Raw genomic sequence first — 22,536 nt, 5'->3', positions numbered from 1 at the left:
ACCCAGGATCACACACTGATGAGCGCTTCAAAAAGGACCGAATGTTTTATGGGCCATCCATAATTCTCTGACTTTACCTGAGAACAGGTGAGAATCAGGCATGAAAACAGCCTGTGGTGTCATCACTGATGAACCTGCTGAGGGACCCATGATGTTAGCAGCTAGCAGCTAGCTGCTAGGGGAACAGTGTTTTTTTATGGGGGCACAGAACAAAAGAACGAGCCAATAAAACAGTTTGTTTAACTGTTTAACCGTTTAATGATATTAAGTGAGCCACGTGTGGCTCTGGAACTGCAGGTTTCTCCTGATCCTAAGGTTAGCAGAACTGATGGCAGCTCAATGCGGCTGAAGCTCAACGTGAAACTAACTTTTAAATCCTTGTGAGAGTAAAACTGTAAAGGTAAAAAATTAATTCAGTTATGGTTTCTGCACCAGTGCATAGAAGAAGTTTAATGTCTTTAGTGCTGTTATGGTCCCTGTCTGGAACATGGTGCTGGTGGACAGAACCGTTTGGACCCATCTGGAAATGTGGGCTGGAACGGTTCTGGTTCCATTAATTCAACGTCTGCTTGACAGAACCGTTTGGACCCGCGATGTGATTTTATGAGTCTAATAAGCTAGAATAGTGGAACCCAGCCGTGTTTTCCTGAATGGGGCCCTGCTGGCGGCCCGGGGCCCCGGAAGGCGCTCAGCCCGCCCTGCTCCTCCTCTTCATCATCACCTTCATCCTGAGGACCGACAGCCATGATGTCTGCCGCCTCCTCTTCCTCCTCCTGCTGAAAAGCCTCCGGGATGAAGCGCTTCTTCCTCCCGCTGATCCGGGTTCTGTGACGGACACGGAACCCCGCCGAACCGGGCCGGATCGCGGGCTCGGTTCCGTCCAGCAGCAGCAGATCGGTGCGCGTCGCTGGCGCTGCGCCACGGCTTGTTTACCAGCAGGATGGAGGTCCAGATTTCCAGGAGCAACAGCGACGTCAGGAAGTTCTAGCGATGCCGAACATGTAAGACTCGGTTCGGTTTTTACGGTTCGGTTTAGAAACGGGTTCGGACGGCCCGGTATTTTTCCATGCGTGGTCCAGGTTGGGTTTAAAGGCAGTGATGAAGATGGAGGCAGGGCTGATAAATGACCAGAACCGGCCTGCTGGACCAGAACCAGGTGTTATTGATGGGCCCATCCAGCAGCCATGAAAACAATCATTTCTGCTTCTGGACGAACCGGGTCCGATCAAATCAGAACCAAGAACCGAATTTCTGTTCGTTTCTGGAGATTAAAGCTAATTTTAAAACAGATGAATATAATTATTTCTGTTGTTTTATTGGTTATCAGGGAGTGGATGCCAGGTCCCTGGTTCGGATCCCAGCTGGGTCCCTGAGCCAGAGCCGGGGCCCCATATGGTCCCCACTGCTCCCTGAGGGACGGGTTCCATTCAGAGGACACCTTTCCTTTTTTAGTTATTAGATTTAAAATGTCTTAATTGGCACCAAAATGGAACCAAATGTAATTTCCTGTTTGTGCAAAAACCGGCGAATTAAACTGGTTCGTATTTTTATTGATCTGAATTCTCCCTTCATTTGGAAATTTAATTTTATGAGGAAAAAGAATAATGTAGAACGGTTCTAAAGGCTTCAGACGGAAGTTCTTCTGACCAGGTTCTACCCGGGTCCTGTCCCGCTGCTCTGGCTCTGTGGTTATTTGATTGGTTTAATGTATTTTAATGCACTTTTATCTGCAAGATAAAAAGATAAAGCATGTTTTTATATGTTTCCACTGGGTCCTCGCTGCAGTAGCCGGTTTATTTCAGCGGTTATTCATCAGCAGATCTTAGTCACACCTCTGCAGGTTTGTTTGGGAGCTTAAAGCTCAAAGAAAAGTGTTTTCTATCACGGAGATGATCCGGATCTCTTGTTCTGTCTTCTGCCTGACTCGTGCCGGCAGGTTGGCAGAGGTTGCTAACGAGTAAACCCTAACGAGTAAACCCAGCCGAGTCAGCAGGGCAGCGTCTATAAACACACAGCGTTCTCTCCTGGGTTCCTTAATGGGTTCCCTCGGAGGAGACTGGGTTCCCTTCAGACTGTGAACTGGTCCCAGGGAGGGAGTAGAAATCAGGAACTCTGGGGATGAACTGTTCATGAGGGTTTCAGGTTGGTACTGATGCGTCATTGTTTAACCGATGAACCCAACTACTGACCCAATCTCACATTAAATTCAGCTGCTGGTGTAAAAACCCACCAACCAAACCGAGCGTTGAACCAAACTGCTGTTCCAGCCTTTTCATTGGATCATTTTTCTTTCATCTGAATCTCTCCAACTAAACGCTCATCAGTTTTCTACCAGCTAACCTGTCAATGAACCAAACTGCTGGCCACTCAGCTGATCTGCACAGAAACTCAGGGATAAACTGAACCATCAACCAAACCATTCACCAACCACTAAGCCTGATTAACTATCATCTAACCAACCGGTCATCGGGTCTCTTAAACATCTAATATGTCCTCTGGACGGGTTCCTTTCGTCTCTTCTGCAAGTTCACATGAGAGGATGCAAAGAAAGGAAGGTTGGCTTTCCTGGTTAGGGTTAAACCCAGGTGTAGCATAAACCCAGACAGAACCTACGGTTTGACTCCCATCACCCAGCTGAGCTCAGCTTAGGAGTCATTATTATTATTATTATTATTATTATTATTATTATTATTATTATCATCAGGAGGTCACAGAGCAGAGAACGTCCCCAGGAGCCACGGAGAAGGAGCGATAACACACTAGACGGCCCCAGAGCGATGTGGGGATCCCAGCTGCTTTCCCCAAAGCAGAGAAGACTCCAGCCATCAGGACAAAAGCAGGAACCAGAACACATCGGGGTAAAGGCCGGTTCCCCCCAAAGATCCGGTCCCCCGGCACCAACAGAGCAATGCTGCGTCTGCCAGGAGGACTTGGACCAGTTCTACATCGGGGGGGAACAAAGCAGCCACTGGCCAGAAGAACAACCCGGCACAGACCAGCAGCATCAGCGTCTACTCTCGTCTCAGGCGGTCTACTCTTTTAGGGAAGAAGATGTTCTCGTCCTGGACAGAGAGGAACGTTGGTCTGAGAGAAGAGTCGTTAAACTGGGCTGGAGGCTGTTACTGAGTCAGCCCCCTGGGAACAATAAGGCTGATGGTCCTCTTTTGCACATGAGCAACCAGTTTCACTGTCACCCTTAAACTTGTTGATCCACTGTGTGAAGGTTCTGCAGGAAATCCTGAGTTTACCTGAAGAACTCCTGGAGAAGAGGTGAAACCTTTGGACAGAGGAGAACCCGTCCAGAGAACCTGCCTAATCCTTTTCTCCTCTCTACCTGGATTATTATTAACTACCCAACCAACAGAGGACACCTGGCTCACCTTGCAAATTAAAAACCAGCCAACTAAACAAACACATTAACCTAAATTCCAAGTAATACACCAGCCTAACTAATAAAATCCACTATTGACCAACTAACTATACGGCTGTTCATCTTCAGATCTACCAAGCCTCTAAGTGACCTCACCAACCATACAGCTATCCAGCTGGGCTTCACACTTACAAAGCAACCCATTAAAAACTGGTTAACCTAAATACCAACTAATTAACCAATGAACCAAACTAGTAACCAGCTTTCTGCTCTCCAGGCATCAATGCATTTACTAACCAACCACTGCAGTCATCTAAAGACCTGATATTACCTTAAAGTCTTCTGACCAGCCAGCAGAAGGCCACCCAACTAACAGCTAATTAAACTAACTCCCTAACCAACTGACTAACCAATACCAGACTTCTTACCACTCAGATAATCCACACAACCACCTATAGACGCATTGGTCTGCTAACCATGTGATTTATTCTGCTCTCTACTCACGACCAACCCAACAGACGGGTCCATCACCGCCTGATTGGCCTCCATGTTGACCAGTTAGCTCCAGTAAAGCACTAAACCCACCAGGGTCGACCAGCTAGAGACCAGAGTTTGATGTTAACCAGGCTGAGGAATTAGAAACAGTCACCAAGGTTAACAGTTCGTAGTTATCAGCGTCCCTTTTCATCCAGATGTCCTCATAACTGCAGAATACCAGCCATGAAGACCTGAACGGTCTTTCCTACTGAATTCCTACATCTTATTTTAGCTGGAAACCAGCTATAAATGACTGATAAGCTTAAGGAATTACCTGTTAATTAATTACCTGTTAGCTTCATGTTTCACCAGCTGGGTTCTCGCCTCAGCAGGTCGGGTACCTCTGACGGTCCAGCAGCAGTTTCTCACAGAACGTCCAGAACATTGTGGGCTCTGTCTGTCGTACTGACTCTCTGTTTCTGTGTCTCCACAGCTCATCTGTGACGCTGCGCTAGAGAAATGGTGTATGCTCAGTCAGCAAACACCGTTCGTGTGAATCCCTCCCTCTACTCGCCATTCTTCATGTATCAGATGTCCGTTAACTCGTCCAAGAGAGAAAACTCCAGTGTCCTGGCCACCTTACCCACCAACAGCCTCGAGGGCTCCAGCTTCAGCCAGCCCAACGCCACCTCTGCCTCCAGTGAGCTCACCTCAGGAGAGCTCGCTGTCCTCAGCCTGGTCTTCGGGGTCCTCTGGCTGGTGTCTGTCCTGGGAAATGCTCTGGTCTGCCTGGTCATCCACAGGAGCCGACGCACTCAGTCCACTACCAACTACTTTGTGGTGTCCATGGCCTGTGCCGACCTGCTCATGAGCCTCGGCTGGGCGCCGTTTGTCCTTCTGCAGGTGGTCGGCGGACAGTGGCCCCTGAGTGCTGCCGCCTGCAAGGTGGTGCGTTACCTGCAGCACCTGTGCCCCGGCGTTCAGGTGTACGTCCTGCTGTCCATCTCCGTAGACCGGTTCTACACCATCGTCTATCCCCTGAGCTTCAAAGTGTCCAGGGAAAAGGCCAAGAAGATGATTCTGGCTTCGTGGCTGTTTGACGCAGCCTTCATCGCCCCCTGTTTCTTCTTTTATGGACCAGCAGAGAGTCATTGTGAGTTCTTCCTCCCAGACAGCTGGGGCAGCATTACCTACGCTGCCGTTCACCTTCTGGTTGGTTTTCTGCTGCCGGTTGGACTCATAGTCTCCTTCTACCAGCGGGTGGTCCGCTACATTTGGAGGATCGGTGCCGACGGCCTGACGGTGCGTCGGACCATGAACATCGTCCCGCGGACTAAAGTGAAGACCATCAAGATGTTCCTTATGCTGAACTCGGTTTTCTTCCTCACCTGGACACCCTTCTACGTCGCCCAGTTGTGGCACCCTAAGGAGGATCTGCTGTTCTTCACCACCGTCGCCTGGATCTGCTTCAGCTCCACAGCCTCCAAACCCACCCTCTACTCCGTCTACAACGCCAACTTCCGGCGCGGCATGCGGGAAACCTTCTGCATGTCGTCCATGAAGTGCTACCGGAGCAACGCTTACACCATCACCGCCAGCTCCCGCATGGCCAAGAAGAACTACGTCGGGGTGGTGGAGATCCCCGTCCACGCAAAGTCCATCACCAAGGACTCTGTGTACGACGCCTTTGACCGAGAGACTAAGGAGAAGAAGGTCGCCTGGCCCACCAACACCAACCCCCCCAACACCTTTGTGTGAGCCCCTGTGGGCGACTCAGACTCCCAGGATGTTTGTCTTGTATGAAGGGCTTTTTCCTGGCAGCCATCTTTTTCTACGCTCCGCCTCAGAAACAGGTTTTCATGTCGCTTCGTCAACGCAGCCAGTGGACACCAACTGTTGCTTCTGTAATGTGCGCTAGACGCTAACGCTAGTAAAGACTGATGTATTACTGCTGACATGTGCTGTGCTGCTTTACTGGATCCTAACAGAACCACGAGCTGGTTCTGATTACCTCAATAACTGGACCAAAGCTGAAAGCTTTTGCCAGCTAGAGGGAAGTTAGTAAATGTGTGTACTGTGGTCCGTAGGTGGCGCCGTAGGCTAACTTTAGCTGTTAGCTGTTACAAGAAACAGAACCGGAGGAGCTGGGAGGGTCTCCAGGAAATATTTCAGAACCGGGTTCTGGTAAACATTGTGAAAATGTGCAGTAACACTTGATGACTAAATAAAACAGAAGGCTAACAGAGAATCAGAATGAATAATCGGTTTTATTTGCTTTGACAAACTAAAGTTTTGTAAAAGCTACAAATATTCTTCAGATTTCACAAAGTGCTTCTGCTACGAGGAAGAAAGACGACATTCAGGAGGATTACATCAGCAGAACCTGGTTCAGGAACCTCAAAGGAAACAGAACACACCAAAAACAAATCCACAGGGTCCAGAACCGGCTGATCCAACACTGGATTAATCCAGAGCAGGCTGGTACTGAGCCAGCTGATTCAGGACCAGCTAGGAAAAAACCAGCTGGTCTAGAACCATCTGGAGAATAAATCTTAATTTGATTCGGATCTGATTCAGGATCAGTTGATCCAGATCCAGCGGATCTAAGACTAAATGGTTCAGGACTCACTGAACTGAAGCAGACAAAGTTTATTTGGGTCTAAAATAATGTCCGTTCATCCCAATCTGATCCAGAACCAGCTTATCTAGTAAGACCGGATCCAGAACCAGCTTATCTAGAACAGGCTGATCTTTAGCTGTCTCAAACATTTCCTTTGATCCTGATCCAACTAATCTCCGACCCGCTAAATTCAGACTGGCTGATCCAGAACCACTGATCCAAGTCTTTAGCTGGTCTAGAGTGCATTGATCCATAACCAGCTAACCCAGAACTGGAAATTCTAACAATACAGAACCCGCTGTTTCTGAACCATGATCCAGAACCAGCTGATCCTGAAGGAAAGAAAACTAGTTTTTATTTAATTTGGGCGCAGCAGATTGAGAACAGGTTGGTCCAGAATCTGGTAAAACATTTCTATTTGATCCAGAGACCCAGAACCACCAGAAACCTCGCATCTATGACGCTAAAACAGAAACTCTGACATTTAGCAAGACGATGAAAACCAAACGTCCTCGTCTGAGCAGCTGGAAGCCGTCACAGCGTCATGAGACGGCAGGTAAGCTGCTCCGAGTGTCACCTGTGCAGGTGAGAGCGCAGGAAGCAGACACAAGATCAGATTGGCTGTCAGCGATATTTAGACAACACAGACCAATGTGAGCTGAGATCAGTGGAAACAGAACCATCAACGTTCTCATGGTTTCCCGGCTGAAGGAACAAATGTTTCATGTGGGGGTACCAGCAGGTACCAGGTGGTACCAGCTGGTACCAGGTGGTATGTGGGGGTAACCGGGTCACAGAGGTGCTGACGTTCACAGATAGTTTTGGGCTGAAATGAAGGTGGAGGACGAGCGGCGCCGTGGTTCTAACTCTGAGCGGTGCCGCCGCTGCTGCTGTTCTTCGGGTTCTTGGAGGCCTTGGTTCCGCCGCTGCTCTGAGGAATCTTCTGTTCGTCTCCGGTCAGCAGAGCCTTGATCTCCGACGGGATCTTTCCCTGATCCATGGCCGAGCACCACTGCTTGTACTGCAGGAGAGAAGCAGAACCAGGTGAGACGGCGCCGCCGCAGAACCCCGGCGAAGCGCTTACTCTGCCGCTAGCCGGCCCACAGGGCTGACCCAGAACCAGTCAGGAATAATGAAATGGTTCTGGATATCGGCCCGGTTTCAGAGAGCAGAACCTGAACAGCTGCAGGTTTCACTGGTTCCTAACGGAGAACCCAAACCCACAGCTCACCATCTCCAGCTCCTCGCGCAGCGCGCAGATGGCTCTCTCCTTACTGGACACCAGCTCCTCCAGGTACTGGTACCGCAGCTTCTTCCGGGCCCGGCACTCTCTGGCGCTCTGCCGGCTCCGCTCCAGCTTGGCCTTCAGGTCGATCTTGGCCGGCTTGCGGCCTCGTTTTCCAGGCTTCTTCACTTTTCCAGCCACCATCTGAGGGAAGAACAGTGAAAGGGTCAGTCGGGCCGCCGGAGGCCCGGTTCTGCAGGAGAACCAGGCCACCGGAGGCCCGGTTCTGCAGGAGAACCGTCTCTCTGAGTTCTGGAACGGAAGGAACCCAGTCTGCAGGAGAGGGAAGCAGTCAGCTTTAATAGATTCAGAATCTGGGCTTTATTTGGATCCTACAGATGTTCTGTTCTGGACCGGCCCAAACCAGCCAACACAGTTTACAGCCTAAAGGAACTCCCTCTGTTCCAGAACCGCGGGTCCAACTTCAGATGTTTGATGAGAACAGACTGTGGTCTCACTGGTTCTCAGTCTCAGAACCTGCTCGGCATGAGTTCGGACCCCAGTCTGGACCTCCAGAGGAACCAAGCAGATAAAACCTGAACACCTGCTAATGGACCTCCAGCTGTCAGCAGAACCTTCCAGAGGCAACAGCAGCGGGGCGGGAGATAAGTATGTAGAACCTCTACAGAACCGGGCCGGAGACAGAACCCTGACCAATCAGAACCGCGTCTGGTACTCTCGCCTGGCCTTCCGTTCTAACCGGGTTCGTTTGTCTGACCCAGCTCGTTTAGACGGACCCGGTTCGGCAGAGTAACTGCTTACCTTGTTATCTTCCATTTCGTTCCAAAACAAAACAAAGACCGGGAATCGGCGTCGGAACCGAGTCCAAACAGATGGCCCGGCTGACCCAGCTACAGGACGACTGTTCTGTTGGGATCCAGCTGATCCAACTCAAGCAGGACCGTGGTTCTGTTTGATCCAGATAAGGGAAAATTCTGTTTTGTTTACATCTTCACTTCCTGTCCTCGCTCTTCTTCGTCTGTTCTGGCATCTCCGGCTCGTTCAACGCTTGCAGCACCACACCGCCCCCTGCTGGAGTAGAAAAGGCACAGCACCAACATTCTCCTGAACTGGACCGCCGGGAACTCTTGGAGAACTCTTGTTACCAGGGATGGTCCAGATTCTGGTTCTTAGTTTCTCCAGGATCCGGTCATGGATTCAGGTCCAAGAGAGGACACCCAGACACGTCTCTCCACCTTTGTTCTGGTCCTCCTGAAGCTTCCAGCGCATCCCCAGACCAGGTAGTCCACCCTGGCACCTCTGGCATTGGCCCGGTTCTGCTTCAAACGCACCAAGCCTGGAAACCTCCTAATGGAGACGTCCTGGTCAGACGAACCTCCTCAGCTGACTCCTTTAATATGGAGGAGCAGCAGCTCCACTCCAAACACCTTACCTAAGGCAGAGCAGCTGCCTGCAGAAGATGGTCAACCCAGATGCTCGCAGCTAAGATCTGGTTCTTTAGGCCTGGTCCATATCTAAAGGACCACAGGTGAGGGTTGGAACCTGAAGCAGTAGATCCAGGGCTTCCTTCACCTTTCAGACAAAAACCAGAGGAACGTCTTCGTTCCTGCAGGTGAAGCTCAGGCCCATCAAAATGCTTCAACCCAGGAAAAGTCCTTAGTTTGGTTCTCGCCGTTTGACCCGACCCAATAAGCCGTGACAGCTTCCTGCACCGTGTTCCTCTTTACTTTGGGTTCATTATTGTCAGAACCACGTGGCGGTTCTGATCCTGATGAATGCGTCGGATCATAGCAGCTCAGAGCATCTCCGAGGTCCTCCTTCCTCTGCTCTGCCTCAGTTTTCACAGGGACTTATCCATGCATGCTAATTGCTCCAGAATGAGAAACTTTTGATACCTTGGGCCTTCCTTTGTCCGCTCTCTGCGCCGCTCTTTGTCCCTCTGAAGCCGCATGTGGCTGATTTCCTGTTACACAACCAGAGAGGACAAAGCTGTCCAGACCTCAGCAGTCAGGATTCATAAAGTATCACTGGTGTCCCTGTCAGACACCAACATGCACCAAAGACAGAGTCAGCGCATCTCCATCGGTGTCGGTACCAGAATCCCTGGTGTTGCCCCGGTACCGTGGACCACCTGCTGGTTCCCCTGTAGCTCAGGTGTTTCCCACCAGTGTCTGAGGTTTGAATCCCTTAGACACAGAGTCCACTCTGAGACGCTATTTCTGCTGTTTGTTTGCGGCCATCTTACTTTAAATCTTTTTCTTTAGAACAACCGTAAATATGCGATACGCCACACAGCTGGGCCCCTCAATGCAGCAAATTAAATAAAATAACATTATAATGTGAGATAATGTGGTATAATCATGTTTCTTCCAAAATTCAATACATAAATAAACCTTAAATAAATCTGTTTAAAACCTACATGTATTTTGTCCACTTTTAATTTTTTTGGGTTGTTATTATGGGATTAGCTACAGATCTATTCAATCAATTTAAATTAAACAAAGTATTTATGGTTTTACACTGGTATGGCTGCCTCCTAAATGATTATAAGTATTTCGTTTTACATACAATTATTCATTTTATTTTATCATGCCTTCTTATTCTATTTCTGTTTCTTGTTATCGTATTCCTTTTTATGTTATAGACTATGTGTCTGCAATAAAATATATCAAATTTAAATATTAGAACATATTTATTTGTCATCAATGTTCCAATTTTCCCTCAAACATTTGATTCTTATTTAATTTTAATTTGATTCAAATTAATTTGTTTATAATTAGATTGCTATTTATTTATTGTCATGCTAGCTTATTATTAGTTTTGAAGAGGTTATATTTTGTGTTCTCATTAGATACTTATTTATTATGGTTGTATATTTTCTTTTAATAAATGGTTGTTAAGATATTTCTTTATAATCTTTTATTTAATTCATGGCTGTCCCAGCCTACCGTAGCCTGTGTATGTGTGTATGTGTCTCTCTCTCTCTCTCTGTATCTGTGTGTTCTTAAAGGGACAGGCCGCTGCGGCGCCTCCGCTGAGCAGCGTGTGGTGCGCTGGCCCTTTAAGAGCCCTGCGGGTCCAGCGGATCCGCTCCGGATGACGACTTGCTGTTATTTTTACCGCGGTGACCTCATCGCTTATGGCAGCGGCAGGACTTCGGTTCTCAGCGCCGCTCTCTGTCGCCTCTTCGGTTCCCCTTCTCGGCTTTTAATTTCCGTTACATTGCCGCGGACTTCCCCCGGAACACAAGGCGGGACGGGGAGGCTGTTAGCCGGACTGTGACGGAGACTTTTCCGACGGTGAGTTCGCCGACATTTCCCGCTGAGGTCCGAAGCCGCGGCGGCGGTTCGAGTTCGGTTACCGGGGCCTAAAGTTCGAGTCCGGGTTCCTGGGCGGGTTTGCGGCGGCCAGTCGGTGTTTAACCGTCGGGCCGTCCGGGTAAATGTCAGAGAGCATCAGGGTGATGGTTCAGAGCCCGGAAGTTCTGGAAAGGTCGGCCAGGTCGATCCAAAAGTGCCCCGAACCCATCTGGCCCACCTTAAAGTTTATTCGTTCCCAGCAGGTCCAACTTAGACTGCTTATACTATCACCAAGGCCTGCCAGAGCTCATCGGAACCGCTTAAATGGGTCATTCTGAGCCCAGTCTGGCGGAACCGGGTTAAACCCAGAGGACGGAGGTCCGCTTGGGTCACAGCCCTGATGTTCTGTAGTTTCACTTATCAGCAAAGTTCCCAGAACCATTTGGGTCATACAGTTCAGAGGAGTAAGCGGTTCCAGGTTCGGTTTGCTGGATCTTTGTTCGGGGACTTAAAGGCAGGTTTCAGGTGATACAGGTGAGCGGGAAGGAGCATTAATTCAAGTTAAGAGCGAAAGTTTCACCTTCTTAAAGAGACAGCGCAGCTTTTCTCATCAGAGTAGAGCTGCTGCTCCTCCACACCGAGAGGAGTCAGCTGGCGAGGTTCTGTTCGGCCCAAAGTACTGTTTTGTTCGTAAATGGTTATAATATAGTGATTATGATAATAAGCAGAGCCAGTTGGACCTTGGTGTCGGTTTGAGCGTCCGCCATCTTGGCTAGCAGGAACCACTGCTCTGGTTCTGGTCGAACCACAGCAGAACCCAGAGGCTCTGACACAGTAACCCGAGCCGGGGTTCTGGTTCTGGTTTAGAGCCTTTTTTAGTTTTTTTTTCTAAATGGTTTTCAGGTCGGTACCGGCTCGGTCCGTCTGAGTTTCATACCAGAACCGGACCCAAACAGGTCGGATCGGAAAGTGAGAATCCAACTGTGACAGGTGGTCAGAGCCGGTTCTAGAACCAACCCCAACAGAACAAAGCCTGGTTCTGGTGCAGCTTAAAGGTCCGTTTATCTTTTCCAGAGCCAGTCAAGTCGTCAGAACTGGACTGGAAGCTTCTGGCTGTGGGCCGGAGCCTCAGGTGTGTTACCTGTGCAGAACCACCTGGTCGGGCCGCTCAAACTCCAGCATCTGTGAGGGGAAACGCCTTCCCAGAACAGGGTTCTGTTGATCAGAACCACGAAAAGCCTGGCACACGTACGGCGCCGCTGCAGGTTCATGTGAGTCAGGTGATGTCAGCTGGAGGAGGCCTCTGATTGGCTGTCGTCACACGACAAAGTTTTTGTCTGATTAAAAGTCCAGAATTCAAAGACCGATGTCGGATCGGATTTGGGTCGGAACCAGTTTGAGGTTCAGGTGTTCTCCCTGAAGCACCACCTGGGACACGGGTCCATTCAGAGGTTCTGTTTGGATGGATGTGTCTGACGGAGAACCTTCTGGATAATCCCAGTTTAACTCCATCGTAAGGCTTCAGGAACGTCCCGGTTCTCCTTGTTTTCAGAGGGACGGGTTCTGCAGACGTTCTCTGAATGTGTCTGTCCAAGCAGACGTTCTGCAGAACATCTCAGCTTACAGAGGTTCTCCTCTGATCCAGAATCTGGTCCAGGAGGAGGAAACGTTCTGCTGGACGGGTCCGCTCTGAAACAGTCTGATCAGCAGAGGAACCTTTAGGAACGTTCTGGATCTTTAAGCTCCAGAAAAGTCAAACAGATTTCAATGTTTTCAGAGCTGATGGTGAGTTGAACAGGAACCTTCATGCACATCAAAGTGCTTCTTCCTTCATTGGAGCAGAGCTTGGTTCTGGTTCTGACTCAGAGGGGTAGTTTACTCTGATTTATTTATTTCAGCGTTCATATAAACGCCTGTGGGGATCAGATTACCGACGGAACGGTGACGGGTTTCTGCGTTGGTGAGTGGCGGAAAAACGTCGGGGATCAAAACTGTCGGGATCCCGATAAAACTTTCTGTTAGTAAAATAAAAGCTCAAAAACGTCGTGGATGTCCAACCTGGGCGCTCAGAGGACAAACTCATATAAAACTGGTTTGTTTACTATTTTTGTTGTTTAGCAAAAATGGAAGTTCTTCTTCTGTGGTTGTTTATTAGGGGAATTTGCTAACTGTGCCTGTCAGAGTGGTTCTATTGAGAATAAAGGCAGGTGCATAGAAACGCACTTTATGATCAGATATAAACGGAACAATCAGACCATTTAATCCCATACGTTCTAATGTGATGGTGTGGTTCTGAGTCGGTTCTGATCAGCCTGTTTGTTTGTTTTCAGGAATCTTATGATGAGGAGAGCGCCCCTCCCCCAGACAGCCTCCTGACCTCACGAAGACTTCCTCTTCCTCACCTGCTCCTCTTCATCAGGACGTCATACAACTCCAACACCATGGACCCGCTCGGCCTCTGAGCGTCGCCCTCTGTCCGCGTCTGTGTTCTGGGACACCGACCCGAACGGCACAGAGGAGGGCGAGGAGGAGGGGGCCCGCAGCAGTGAGGCGGGGGGGTGGGGAGGGTGGGAGGGTGGGAGGGAGGGAAGAGGAGCCAGGACCGGATCAGGATGCCGCGCCCCAGCATGGTGAGAGCCATCGGAGCAGAAGCTCTGGTGGTACTGCTGGAGGGCGGGTTGGACCGGGTGGTTCTGATCGACAGCCGGCCCTTCGTGGACTACAACACGTCCCACATCCTGGAGGCGGTGAATGTGAACTGCTCCAAGCTGATGAAGAGGAGGCTGCAGCAGGACAAGGTGCAGATCGCCGAGCTGCTGCAGCACTCGGCCAAGAAGAAGGTGAGACAGGTCAGAGGTGGAGTCAGGGGGTGAGACGGGTCAGAGGCGGAGTCAGGAGGTGAGACGGGTCATAGGCGGAGTCAGGGGGTGAGACGGGTCAGAGGTGGAGTCAGGGGTGAGACGGGTCAGAGGTGGAGTCAGGGGTGAGACGGGTCAGAGGTGGAGTCAGGGGGTGAGAGGTGGAGTCAGAGGGTGAGACGGGTCAGAGGTGGAGTCAGGGGTGAGACGGGTCAGAGGTGGAGTCAGGGGTGAGACGGGTCAGAGGTGGAGTCAGGAGGTGAGACGGGTCAGAGGTGGAGTCAGGAGGTGAGACGGGTCAGAGGCGGAGTCAGGGGGTGAGACGGGTCAGAGGTGGAGTCAGGAAGTGAGACGGGTCAGAGGTGGAGTCAGGGGGTGAGATGGGTCAGAGGTGGAGTCAGGGGGTGAGACGGGTCAGAGGGTGAGACGGGTCAGAGGTGGAGTCAGGGGTGAGACGGGTCAGAGGTGGGGTCGGGGTGAGACGGGTCAGAGGTGGAGTCAGGGGGTGAGAGGTGGAGTCAGGGGGTGAGAGGTGGAGTCAGAGGGTGAGATGGGTCAGAGGTGGAGTCAGAGGGTGAGACGGGTCAGAGGCGGAGTCAGGGTGAGACGGGTCAGAGGCGGAGTCAGGGGGTGAGACGGGTCAATGGTGGAGTAAGGGGGTGAGAGGGGTCAAAGGTGGAGTCAGGGGTGAGACGGGTCAGAGGTGGAGTCAGGGGGTGAGAGGTGGAGTCAGAGGGTGAGACGGGTCAGAGGTGGAGTCAGGGGTGAGACGGGTCAGAGGTGGAGTCAGGGGTGAGACGGGTCAGAGGTGGAGTCAGGAGGTGAGACGGGTCAGAGGTGGAGTCAGGAGGTGAGACGGGTCAGAGGCGGAGTCAGGGGGTGAGACGGGTCAGAGGTGGAGTCAGGAAGTGAGACGGGTCAGAGGTGGAGTCAGGGGGTGAGATGGGTCAGAGGTGGAGTCAGGGGGTGAGACGGGTCAGAGGGTGAGACGGGTCAGAGGTGGAGTCAGGGGGTGAGACGGGTCAGAGGTGGGGTCGGGGTGAGACGGGTCAGAGGTGGAGTCAGGGGGGTGAGAGGTGGAGTCAGGGGGTGAGAGGTGGAGTCAGAGGGTGAGATGGGTCAGAGGTGGAGTCAGAGGGTGAGACGGGTCAGAGGCGGAGTCAGGGTGAGACGGGTCAGAGGCGGAGTCAGGGGGTGAGACGGGTCAATGGTGGAGTAAGGGGGTGAGAGGGGTCAAAGGTGGAGTCAGGGGTGAGACGGGTCAGAGGTGGAGTCAGGGGGTGAGACGGGTCAGAGGTGGAGTCAGGGGGTGAGACAGGAAGAGGTGGAGTCAGGGGGTGAGACGGGTCAGAGGCGGAGTCAGGGGGTGAGACGGGTCAGAGGTGGAGTCAGGGGGTGAGAGGGGTCAAAGGTGGAGTCAGGGGGTGAGACGGGTCAGAGGTGGAGTCAGGGGGTGAGACGGGTCAGAGGTGGAGTCAGGGGGTGAGACAGGAAGAGGTGGAGTCAGGGGGTGAGACGGGTCGGAGATGGAGTCAGGGGGTGAGACGGGTCAGAGGCGGAGTCAGGGGGTGAGACGGGTCAGAGGTGGAGTCAGGGGGTGAGACGGGTCAGAGGTGGAGTCAGGGGGTGAGACGGGTCAGAGGTGGAGTCAGGAGGTGAGACGGGTCAGAGGTGGAGTCAGGGGGTGAGATGGGTCAGAGGTGGAGTCAGGGGGTGAGAGGGGGCAGAGGTGGAGTCAGGGGGTGAGACGGGGTAGAGGTGGAGTCAGGGGGTGAGACGGGTCAGAGGCGGAGTCAGGGGGTGAGACGGGTCAGAGGCGGAGTCAGGGGGTGAGACGGGTCAGAGGCGGAGTCAGGGGGTGAGACGGGTCAGAGGCGGAGTCAGGGGTGAGACGGGTCAGAGGCGGAGTCAGGGGGTGAGACGGGTCAGAGGCGGAGTCAGGGGATTAGCCTAAAGAAGTCTTGTTAACTTGTTTTCTCCGAGTGGAATGACTCTGACAGGAAGTGGAATGACTGACAGGAAGTGGAATGACTCTGACAGGAAGTAGAATGACTCTGACAGGAAGTGGAATGATTGACAGGAAGTGGAATGATTGACAGGAAGTACAATGACTCTGACAGGAAATACAATGATTGACAGGAAGTGGAATGATTGACAGGAAGTGAAATGATTGACAGGAAGTGGAATGACTCTGACAGGAAGTGGAATGACTCTGACAGGAAGTGGAATGACTCTGACAGGAAGTGGAATGACTGACAGGAAGTGGAATGACTCTGACAGGAAGTAGAATGACTCTGACAGGAAGTAGAATGACTCTGACAGGAAGTGGAATGATTGACAGGAAGTACAATGACTCTGACAGGAAATACAATGACTCTGACAGGAAATACAATGACTCTGACAGGAAGTGGAATGACTGACAGGAAGTTGAATGACTGATGGGAAGTGGAATGACTCTGACAGGAAGTGGAATGACTGACAGGAAGTGGTTTCCAGGAAGTGACCTGGTTTCCAGCATGTTGGGTGATCGATGTTTCTGTGTCAGTTGGAGCTGCAGGCCGATCAGGAAGTGGTCGTCTACGATCAGAACTCTTCGGACCCGGCCGCTCTCGGCGCCGACTCGTTCCTCAGCGTTCTGCTGGTGAAGCTGGAGAGGAGCTTCCCCTCTGTGCATCTCCTGTCAGGTCAGTTCCTCCTCTCCTCCTGTTTCAGTACCAGCCGTACACCTGGAGCTTACCTGTAGCTTACCTGTAGCGCTGGATGCTGATTGGTCCAGAGCTGCTGTGTTTTAAATCCTGTCAGAACCAATGAAACCGTGTCAGGAACTAGTTCTGCTAACTGATCCAAACTCAGTGCAGATGACCAGACACTCAGAAGGGGTCCAGGAACCAAGGGTTCCTGCTGGGGGGGGTGCCGGCGGGGTTCCCAGCAGCTGCTGGAGTGGATCAGAACCTTCAGGAGGTCCGATGAGCTCAGTGGACTCTCCCTCCTCCTCTGAGGGAGGTTATGTAACGCTGAAGTCACGCTGCTCCGGCGGTTCCACCCTCAAACTTCCAGACTCCTCTGACCGCGCTGACGTTCTGCTGTTACGCAACAACCGGACCTCAACTTTCCACTGTGAGAGCTCACACAAACAGAACCTGTGGTTCTGCTCGTCCCACTGACCAGGCCGGTTCTTCAGGCACAGGAACCTCTGTCTCTGCCTCATTTCCTACTTTCCCCACACTGAAACGTCTCCTGGTGGTCCAGAACCTCCTCTGGTACCGCCCGGTCCATCTGCAGGAGCTAAACTCAGTCCTACTGGCTTCTGTCCGGTTCTGCCGTCTCTACCGGGCAGACCCAGATTGATCTGGTTTGTGGTTCCACCACCAACTCGCTGTGCCGCGGGTTCTACTGGGGTTCTGAGTGACGGTTCGGTCCAAACAGAACTAAATCCACCAAGACGACGGACTTCAGAACATCTTCAAAGCTGCTTATTCATCTACAGAACCTCCTCTCTGCCCAGAGAGACCAGAACCCTGCAGCGACCCGTTCACCCCAGCAGGTGTCAGGCTCGGCCCGTTTAGGGGAACCGGCACCTCCTCCTTCAGATGAGCAGGAGAGGTCCAAACATGTGAGTTCTGGTCCAATCAGAACCGCCTGCATGGTGGATTCAACTGAGAAAGAAGCTGCTGAGGGATGCAGTCAGTCCACTAGATTAGGTTCTGGTTCTGTGAGCCTCGGTGATGTTTTCCATGGGAGATCCGCTGGGTTAAACAGAACCTTTTGGTTCTGGATTGGAAAGAAAATTGTAAATTTTTCCTCCTTTAACTGAAGGACAAAATTCTTCGTTTTTAATTTCCCACGTGTTCAGTTTGAGATCGGACCCGGCTCCAGGCAGAACCGGTTCTGTCCACTACGGACCAGCTCTTTAGCTGGAGCCAGGACCGTGGTTCTGGTTCTGGTCTGGTCCAGGCTGCCGTTTTCCTTGGTTCTCTTATGGTCTGATGTCAGAACACGGTGGTTCTGAGTAGAACCAGTTGGACCGGACAGCGGCTCATGTGTGTGGTTCTGTCCCCAGGCGGGTTCTGTGAGTTCTCCCGGCTCTTTCCCGGGCTTTGTGAGGGGAAGTCCGTTCTGGTTCCGTCCTGCATCTCTCAGCCCTGCCTGGTGACCAGCGCCGGCCCGACCCGCATCCTGCCGCACCTGTACCTGGGCTGCCAGAGGGACGTCCTCAACAAGGTGACTCACACGGCCCGGTCCCGGTTATGAGTGGCGGTTCTGTGTTCTGACCCGGTTGCGGCCCGTTTCAGGAGCTGATGCAGCAGAACCACATCGTCTACGTTCTGAACGCCAGCAACACCTGCCCCAAACCCGACTTCATCCCAGAGACCCACTTCCTGCGGGTTCCTGTCAACGACTCGTTCTGCGAGAAGATCCTGCCCTGGTTGGACCGCTCCGTGGACTTCATAGGTGGGCGTCGTGTCTGAGCGGGACCAGAACCGGGACCAGAACCGGGCCGGTTCTGGTCCCGCTCAGCCCAGTCTCTGCTGTGTTTCAGAGAAGGCCAAGGCCTCCAACGCTCGGGTTCTGGTCCACTGCCTGGCGGGAATCTCGCGCTCCGCCACCATCGCCATCGCCTACATCATGAAGAGGATGGACATGTCTCTGGACGAGGCGTACAGGTCAGAACCAGAACCAGAACCAGAACCGTACTGCAGCTTCTTGGGTTTCAGGCTCACCGTCTCTTTAAACCAGGTCCGGTCCAGAGTCTGGAGGGACGCTACGACAGAACCGGTTCTAGCCGGTCCTGGTTCTGCTGGTGGCGCCGTTGTGGCGGTGCCGTGGTACCGAGCTAATGACACCGCAGAAGTTCTGTTACAACCCGTTACCGTCCAGAACCGCAGCTGTTTGGTACCACGCGCTCTTATTTTGAAGTGACGCACGCCTCCGGACCTTCTGACCCGGGCCTGCTCCAGGCCCGGGTCAGAAGGTCCGGTACGATCAGTGCCGCGGTCCACCGTCACCGGAACCGCTGAGGTCCAAACTGGTCAGGATGGAGAAGAACCAGAGCGGAACCAGCTAAACAGAACCGGGCTTCTGGACCTCACTGCAGGTCCTGGTGCTCAGTTCTGATCACGTTAAACACGGCCGCCATCAGAGTTCTGTCAGAACGGTTCTGGACGTGTAGAGACGGCTGAAAAAGCCCGATACGTATCAGAATCAGAACCGCGTGTGGAAGCGGGTCGGGTCAGGGTGGCGTTTCCCTGCAGCGTGATCGTAGATGATTATTAGTTTTATTTATTGTCGTTGTTGAGGCGGTGCTGTTGGTACCGGCGCCACACTTTGGGCCCACAGGCCCGGTTGTGGGTTCTAGCGTGGCCCGGTTGACCTCTGACCCTGTGCTTCTGCCCGTCAGGTTCGTGAAGGAGAAGCGGCCGACCATCTCGCCCAACTTCAACTTCCTGGGTCAGCTGCTGGACTTTGAGAAGAACATCAAGAGTCCCGACGGTACCGAGAGCGGGTCCGGGTCTGCCGGCGCCGAGCCGCCCGCCGCCGACCCGCAGGAGGCGGCGCCGGAGCCGCTGGCCCCGCCCAGCGTTCTGGCCGACGGCCCGGAGCAGCTGGCGGAGGTTCTGGGCGGCGTGCGGCTGGCGGACGGCGCCGAGGACAGCGCCCGCCTGAAGCGCTCCTTCTCTCTGGACATCAAGTCGTTTGGCGAGCCGGGCTCAGGCTCCGCCCACCGGGCCTTCGGGCCGCACGGCGCCGCGGGAGACGACTTCTACAAGGCGCCGTGCTTCAAGGAGGCGAGCAGCAAGGCCTGCCAGTTCTCCCCGGTGGAGGAGGTGTCGGAGCAGTCCACCCCGGAGCAGAGCCCCGACAAGGAGGAGCCCGCCGGGTCAGAACCGGCCGGGTCAGAACCCGCTGGGTCAGAACCCGCCAGGTCAGAACCAGCCCCGCCGCCGCGGGCCCCCGGGCCGCGGGCCGGCGCCGTGAACGGGCCGCACCACCTGCAGCGCAGCGGCAGCATGGAGGAGAACACCACGGGTTTCCTGCTGGGCCTCTCCCACAGCCAGCAGCACCTGGCCCAGCCCGGTTCTGGTTCTGGTTCTGGTTCCTCCCTGAAGGGCTGGCACTCTGACGTCCTGCTGGGGCCCGTCACCGTCTCGGCCTCCTCGCTGACGGCCGGCTGGTTCCTGTCCTCCGACACCACGCGCTTCTACTCCTCCTCCTCCATCCTGAGCGGCGCCGGCTTCGGCCCGCTGGGCCTGGAGGCGGTCCGGCGCCGCGGCGCCGGCGGGCGTCGTGCCGGGGACCACGGCGCCTCCAGGAGGAGCTGGCACGAGGAGAGCAGCTTCGAGAAGCAGCTGAAGAGGCGCAGCTGCCAGATGGAGCTGGGAGACGGGCTGACGGAGAACCGGGCCGGGGAGGAGAACCGGGCCGCCACCCAGGCCCGGTTCTCCACCCAGGCCCGGTTCTCCAGCAGCCTGGAGGTGATCCAGGTGTCCTGATCGGGCGGCGCCGGGACTCCAAACACATCCTTCCGGGCCTCAGGAGGCGGCCCAGCCCGATACTCAGAACACCAGGACCCGGCGGGCCCACAGAGAACCACCAGAACCTTCTGCTGGACTCATCAAACCCAGCAGGGAGAAATACATAAGCTTAAATCCCACAAGCGGTTCTGAAGTGAGCAGAACCACAGAGGTTCTGCTCTGAGGAGGACTGACCCAAACGGAACCACACTGAAGGAGCCCATGGATTATCAGTTACCTCTGTTCCACCAGCAGGGAGCAGGTTCTGGTTCTGGTTCTGGAGCTGAGATGGGTCTGTCTAACAATCTGGTTCTGCAGCTGCTTACTAGGCTCTAAGGAACTGGATCAGAACCATGACTGGATCCACCTGAGGACAGAGACGTTTTAGACTTTCATCAGTGACAGTTTGGACTTTATGGTGTTCTGTGTTCTGACCCGGATCATGTTTCTGGACCGGAACATGGATGCTGCCAGCAGGCGGCGCCGGTCAACAGAACCTTCATTTAAAGCTAAGATGCTCCAATATTTGGAGCAATGTTTGGTTCTTTGGACTTTATTCACGTTCCCTGATTGTATAAAACGCCTGATTGGTTGATTGGTTCTCTGATTGGTTGATTGATTTTCTGATTGATTCTCTGATTGGTTGATTGATTCTCTGATTGGTTGATTGATTCTCTGATTGGATGATCACCAGACCTGCAGGTATGAACAGGTGTCAGTGTCTGGAAGGTTCTGATTGATCAGACTGGGTCAGTGGACCCTCAGGTGTTTGAAGCTCACCTGTGTGAGGAGCAGCAGGTCATGTGACCTCGGCTCACAGGTAACGTTGCACTACTGTTGGATGGATGGAATAACGAAGCAGAGAAAAATAAACAGGAACTCACCTGAAGTCATGTGACCTCAGGTGAGTCTCCAGGACTGACGTCTCGTTTCTGCGGGTACTGAAAGCCAGAGGTGTCGTTCTTTCATCGGTGATCAATAAAGGTTTGGTCTGCATGGTTCTGGTTCTCCACAGGCTTTAGAACCACTGTTTCTTCTGTGGTTCTCCTTCAGGTGGACCACACAGAGCGGCTCTGCAGGAGACCTGAGCTAGGTCATCAGGGAGGCGGTTCCACTCAGGAACCATGTTTTAGGATAAAGTCACTGAGCAGCGTTCCAGCTTCACGTTCTAACGGTTCTAAAGTTGTCATGGTTCTAAGGTAAATTCTAAAGTTCTATCGGTTCTGAAGTTCTAACTATTCGAAGGTAACTATAAAGTTCTAACGTAACAGTTCTAAAGTTCTAATCATTCTAAAATAACTTCTAAAGTTGTAACTTAACAGTTCTAAAGTTCTAATGTAACCGTTCTAAAGTTCTAACGGTTCTAAAGTTGTGACATAATTTCTAATGTTCTAAAGTTTTAATGTAACGGTTCTAACGGTTCTTAGGTAACTTCTAAAGTTCTATCGGTTCTGAAGTTCTAACTATTCTAAGGTAACTGTTTTAAAGTTCTAACATAACAGTTCTAAAGTTCTAACATAATTTCTAATGTTCTAAAGTTCTAACGTAGCAGTTCTAACGGTTCTAAGGTAACTGTTATAAAGTTCTAATGTAACGGTTTTAATAGTTCTATAGTAACTTTTAAAGTTCTAACGGAACAGTTCTAAAGGTTCTTAAGTTCTAACAGTTCCAATGTAGCTGTTTTAAAGTTCTAACAGTTCTAAAGTCCTAACAGTTCTAAGGTAACTGTTCTAAAGTTTTTAATGCAGCAGTTCTAATGGTTCTAAAGTAACTGTTTTAAAGTCCCAGCGGTTCTAAGGTAACTGTTTTTAAGTTGTAATGTAACAGTTCTAAAGGTTCTTAAGTTCTAACGGTTCAAATATACCTGTTTTAAAGTTCTAGCGGTTTTAATTGTTTTAACGTATCAGTTCTAAAGTAACAGTTCTTAAGTCCTAACGGTTCTAAGGTAACTGTTCTACAGTTTGTATGTACCTGTTTTAAAGTTGGAACAGTACTAACAGTAAGTTCTAAAGCAGTAACGGCTCTAAAGTTGTAACGGTTCTATAGTTCAAACCTAAGTGTTCTAAAGTTGTAATGTAATGGTTTCAACGTAAAGGTTCTAATGTTCTAAAGTTCTTCAGAAGAAGCGTTTTGAAGTGAGTCGGGTCATTTTCT

The 22,536-nt window shown here is 52.0% G+C and overlaps 3 protein-coding genes and 1 long non-coding RNA gene across 6 annotated transcripts; 3 read left to right on the top strand and 1 right to left on the bottom strand.

Moving 5' to 3' along the window:
• Window positions 1-702: 702 nt before the first annotated feature.
• Window positions 703-6,092, top strand: gpr19 (G protein-coupled receptor 19). The gene is made up of 2 exons (XM_012876748.3): window positions 703-1,001; window positions 4,341-6,092. The coding sequence occupies exon 2, from the start codon at window positions 4,367-4,369 to the stop codon at window positions 5,603-5,605; it is 1,239 nt and encodes a 412-aa protein (XP_012732202.2). The 5' UTR covers window positions 703-1,001; window positions 4,341-4,366; the 3' UTR covers window positions 5,606-6,092.
• Window positions 6,093-6,095: 3 nt separating this feature from the next.
• Window positions 6,096-8,752, bottom strand: crebl2 (cAMP responsive element binding protein-like 2). The gene is made up of 3 exons (XM_012876750.3): window positions 8,515-8,752; window positions 7,699-7,896; window positions 6,096-7,488 (listed from the first exon to the last, which is right to left on the bottom strand). Exons 1-3 carry the CDS (start codon window positions 8,527-8,529, stop codon window positions 7,330-7,332), a joined length of 372 nt encoding a protein of 123 aa, XP_012732204.2. The 5' UTR covers window positions 8,530-8,752; the 3' UTR covers window positions 6,096-7,329.
• A 4,848-nt stretch (window positions 8,753-13,600) lies between these two features.
• dusp16 (dual specificity phosphatase 16) lies at window positions 13,601-20,983 on the top strand. 2 transcript variants are annotated; one of them, XM_036149063.1, is made up of 7 exons: window positions 13,601-13,852; window positions 16,416-16,554; window positions 17,931-18,091; window positions 18,163-18,322; window positions 18,411-18,534; window positions 19,269-19,755; window positions 19,807-20,983. In XM_036149063.1, exons 1-7 carry the CDS (start codon window positions 13,625-13,627, stop codon window positions 20,359-20,361), a joined length of 1,854 nt encoding a protein of 617 aa, XP_036004956.1. In that variant the 5' UTR covers window positions 13,601-13,624; the 3' UTR covers window positions 20,362-20,983. The 2 variants fall into 2 exon arrangements, with proteins under 2 accessions (XP_036004956.1, XP_036004955.1); XM_036149062.1 differs by having other exon boundaries at window positions 19,269-20,983.
• LOC118566592 lies at window positions 13,929-14,846 on the top strand. 2 transcript variants are annotated; one of them, XR_004933128.1, is made up of 3 exons: window positions 13,929-13,955; window positions 14,032-14,245; window positions 14,692-14,846. It is a non-coding gene; the product is annotated as an uncharacterized LOC118566592 (long non-coding RNA). The 2 variants fall into 2 exon arrangements; XR_004933129.1 differs by having other exon boundaries at window positions 14,032-14,274.
• Window positions 20,984-22,536: the final 1,553 nt, after the last annotated feature.

Source organism: Fundulus heteroclitus, chromosome 17, assembly GCF_011125445.2.
Source record: "Fundulus heteroclitus isolate FHET01 chromosome 17, MU-UCD_Fhet_4.1, whole genome shotgun sequence".
In the NCBI taxonomy this organism is placed as follows: domain Eukaryota; kingdom Metazoa; phylum Chordata; class Actinopteri; order Cyprinodontiformes; family Fundulidae; genus Fundulus; species Fundulus heteroclitus.
The sequence above is the reverse complement of the archived record's forward strand: the minus strand, read 5'-3'. Positions and strand labels throughout refer to the sequence as shown.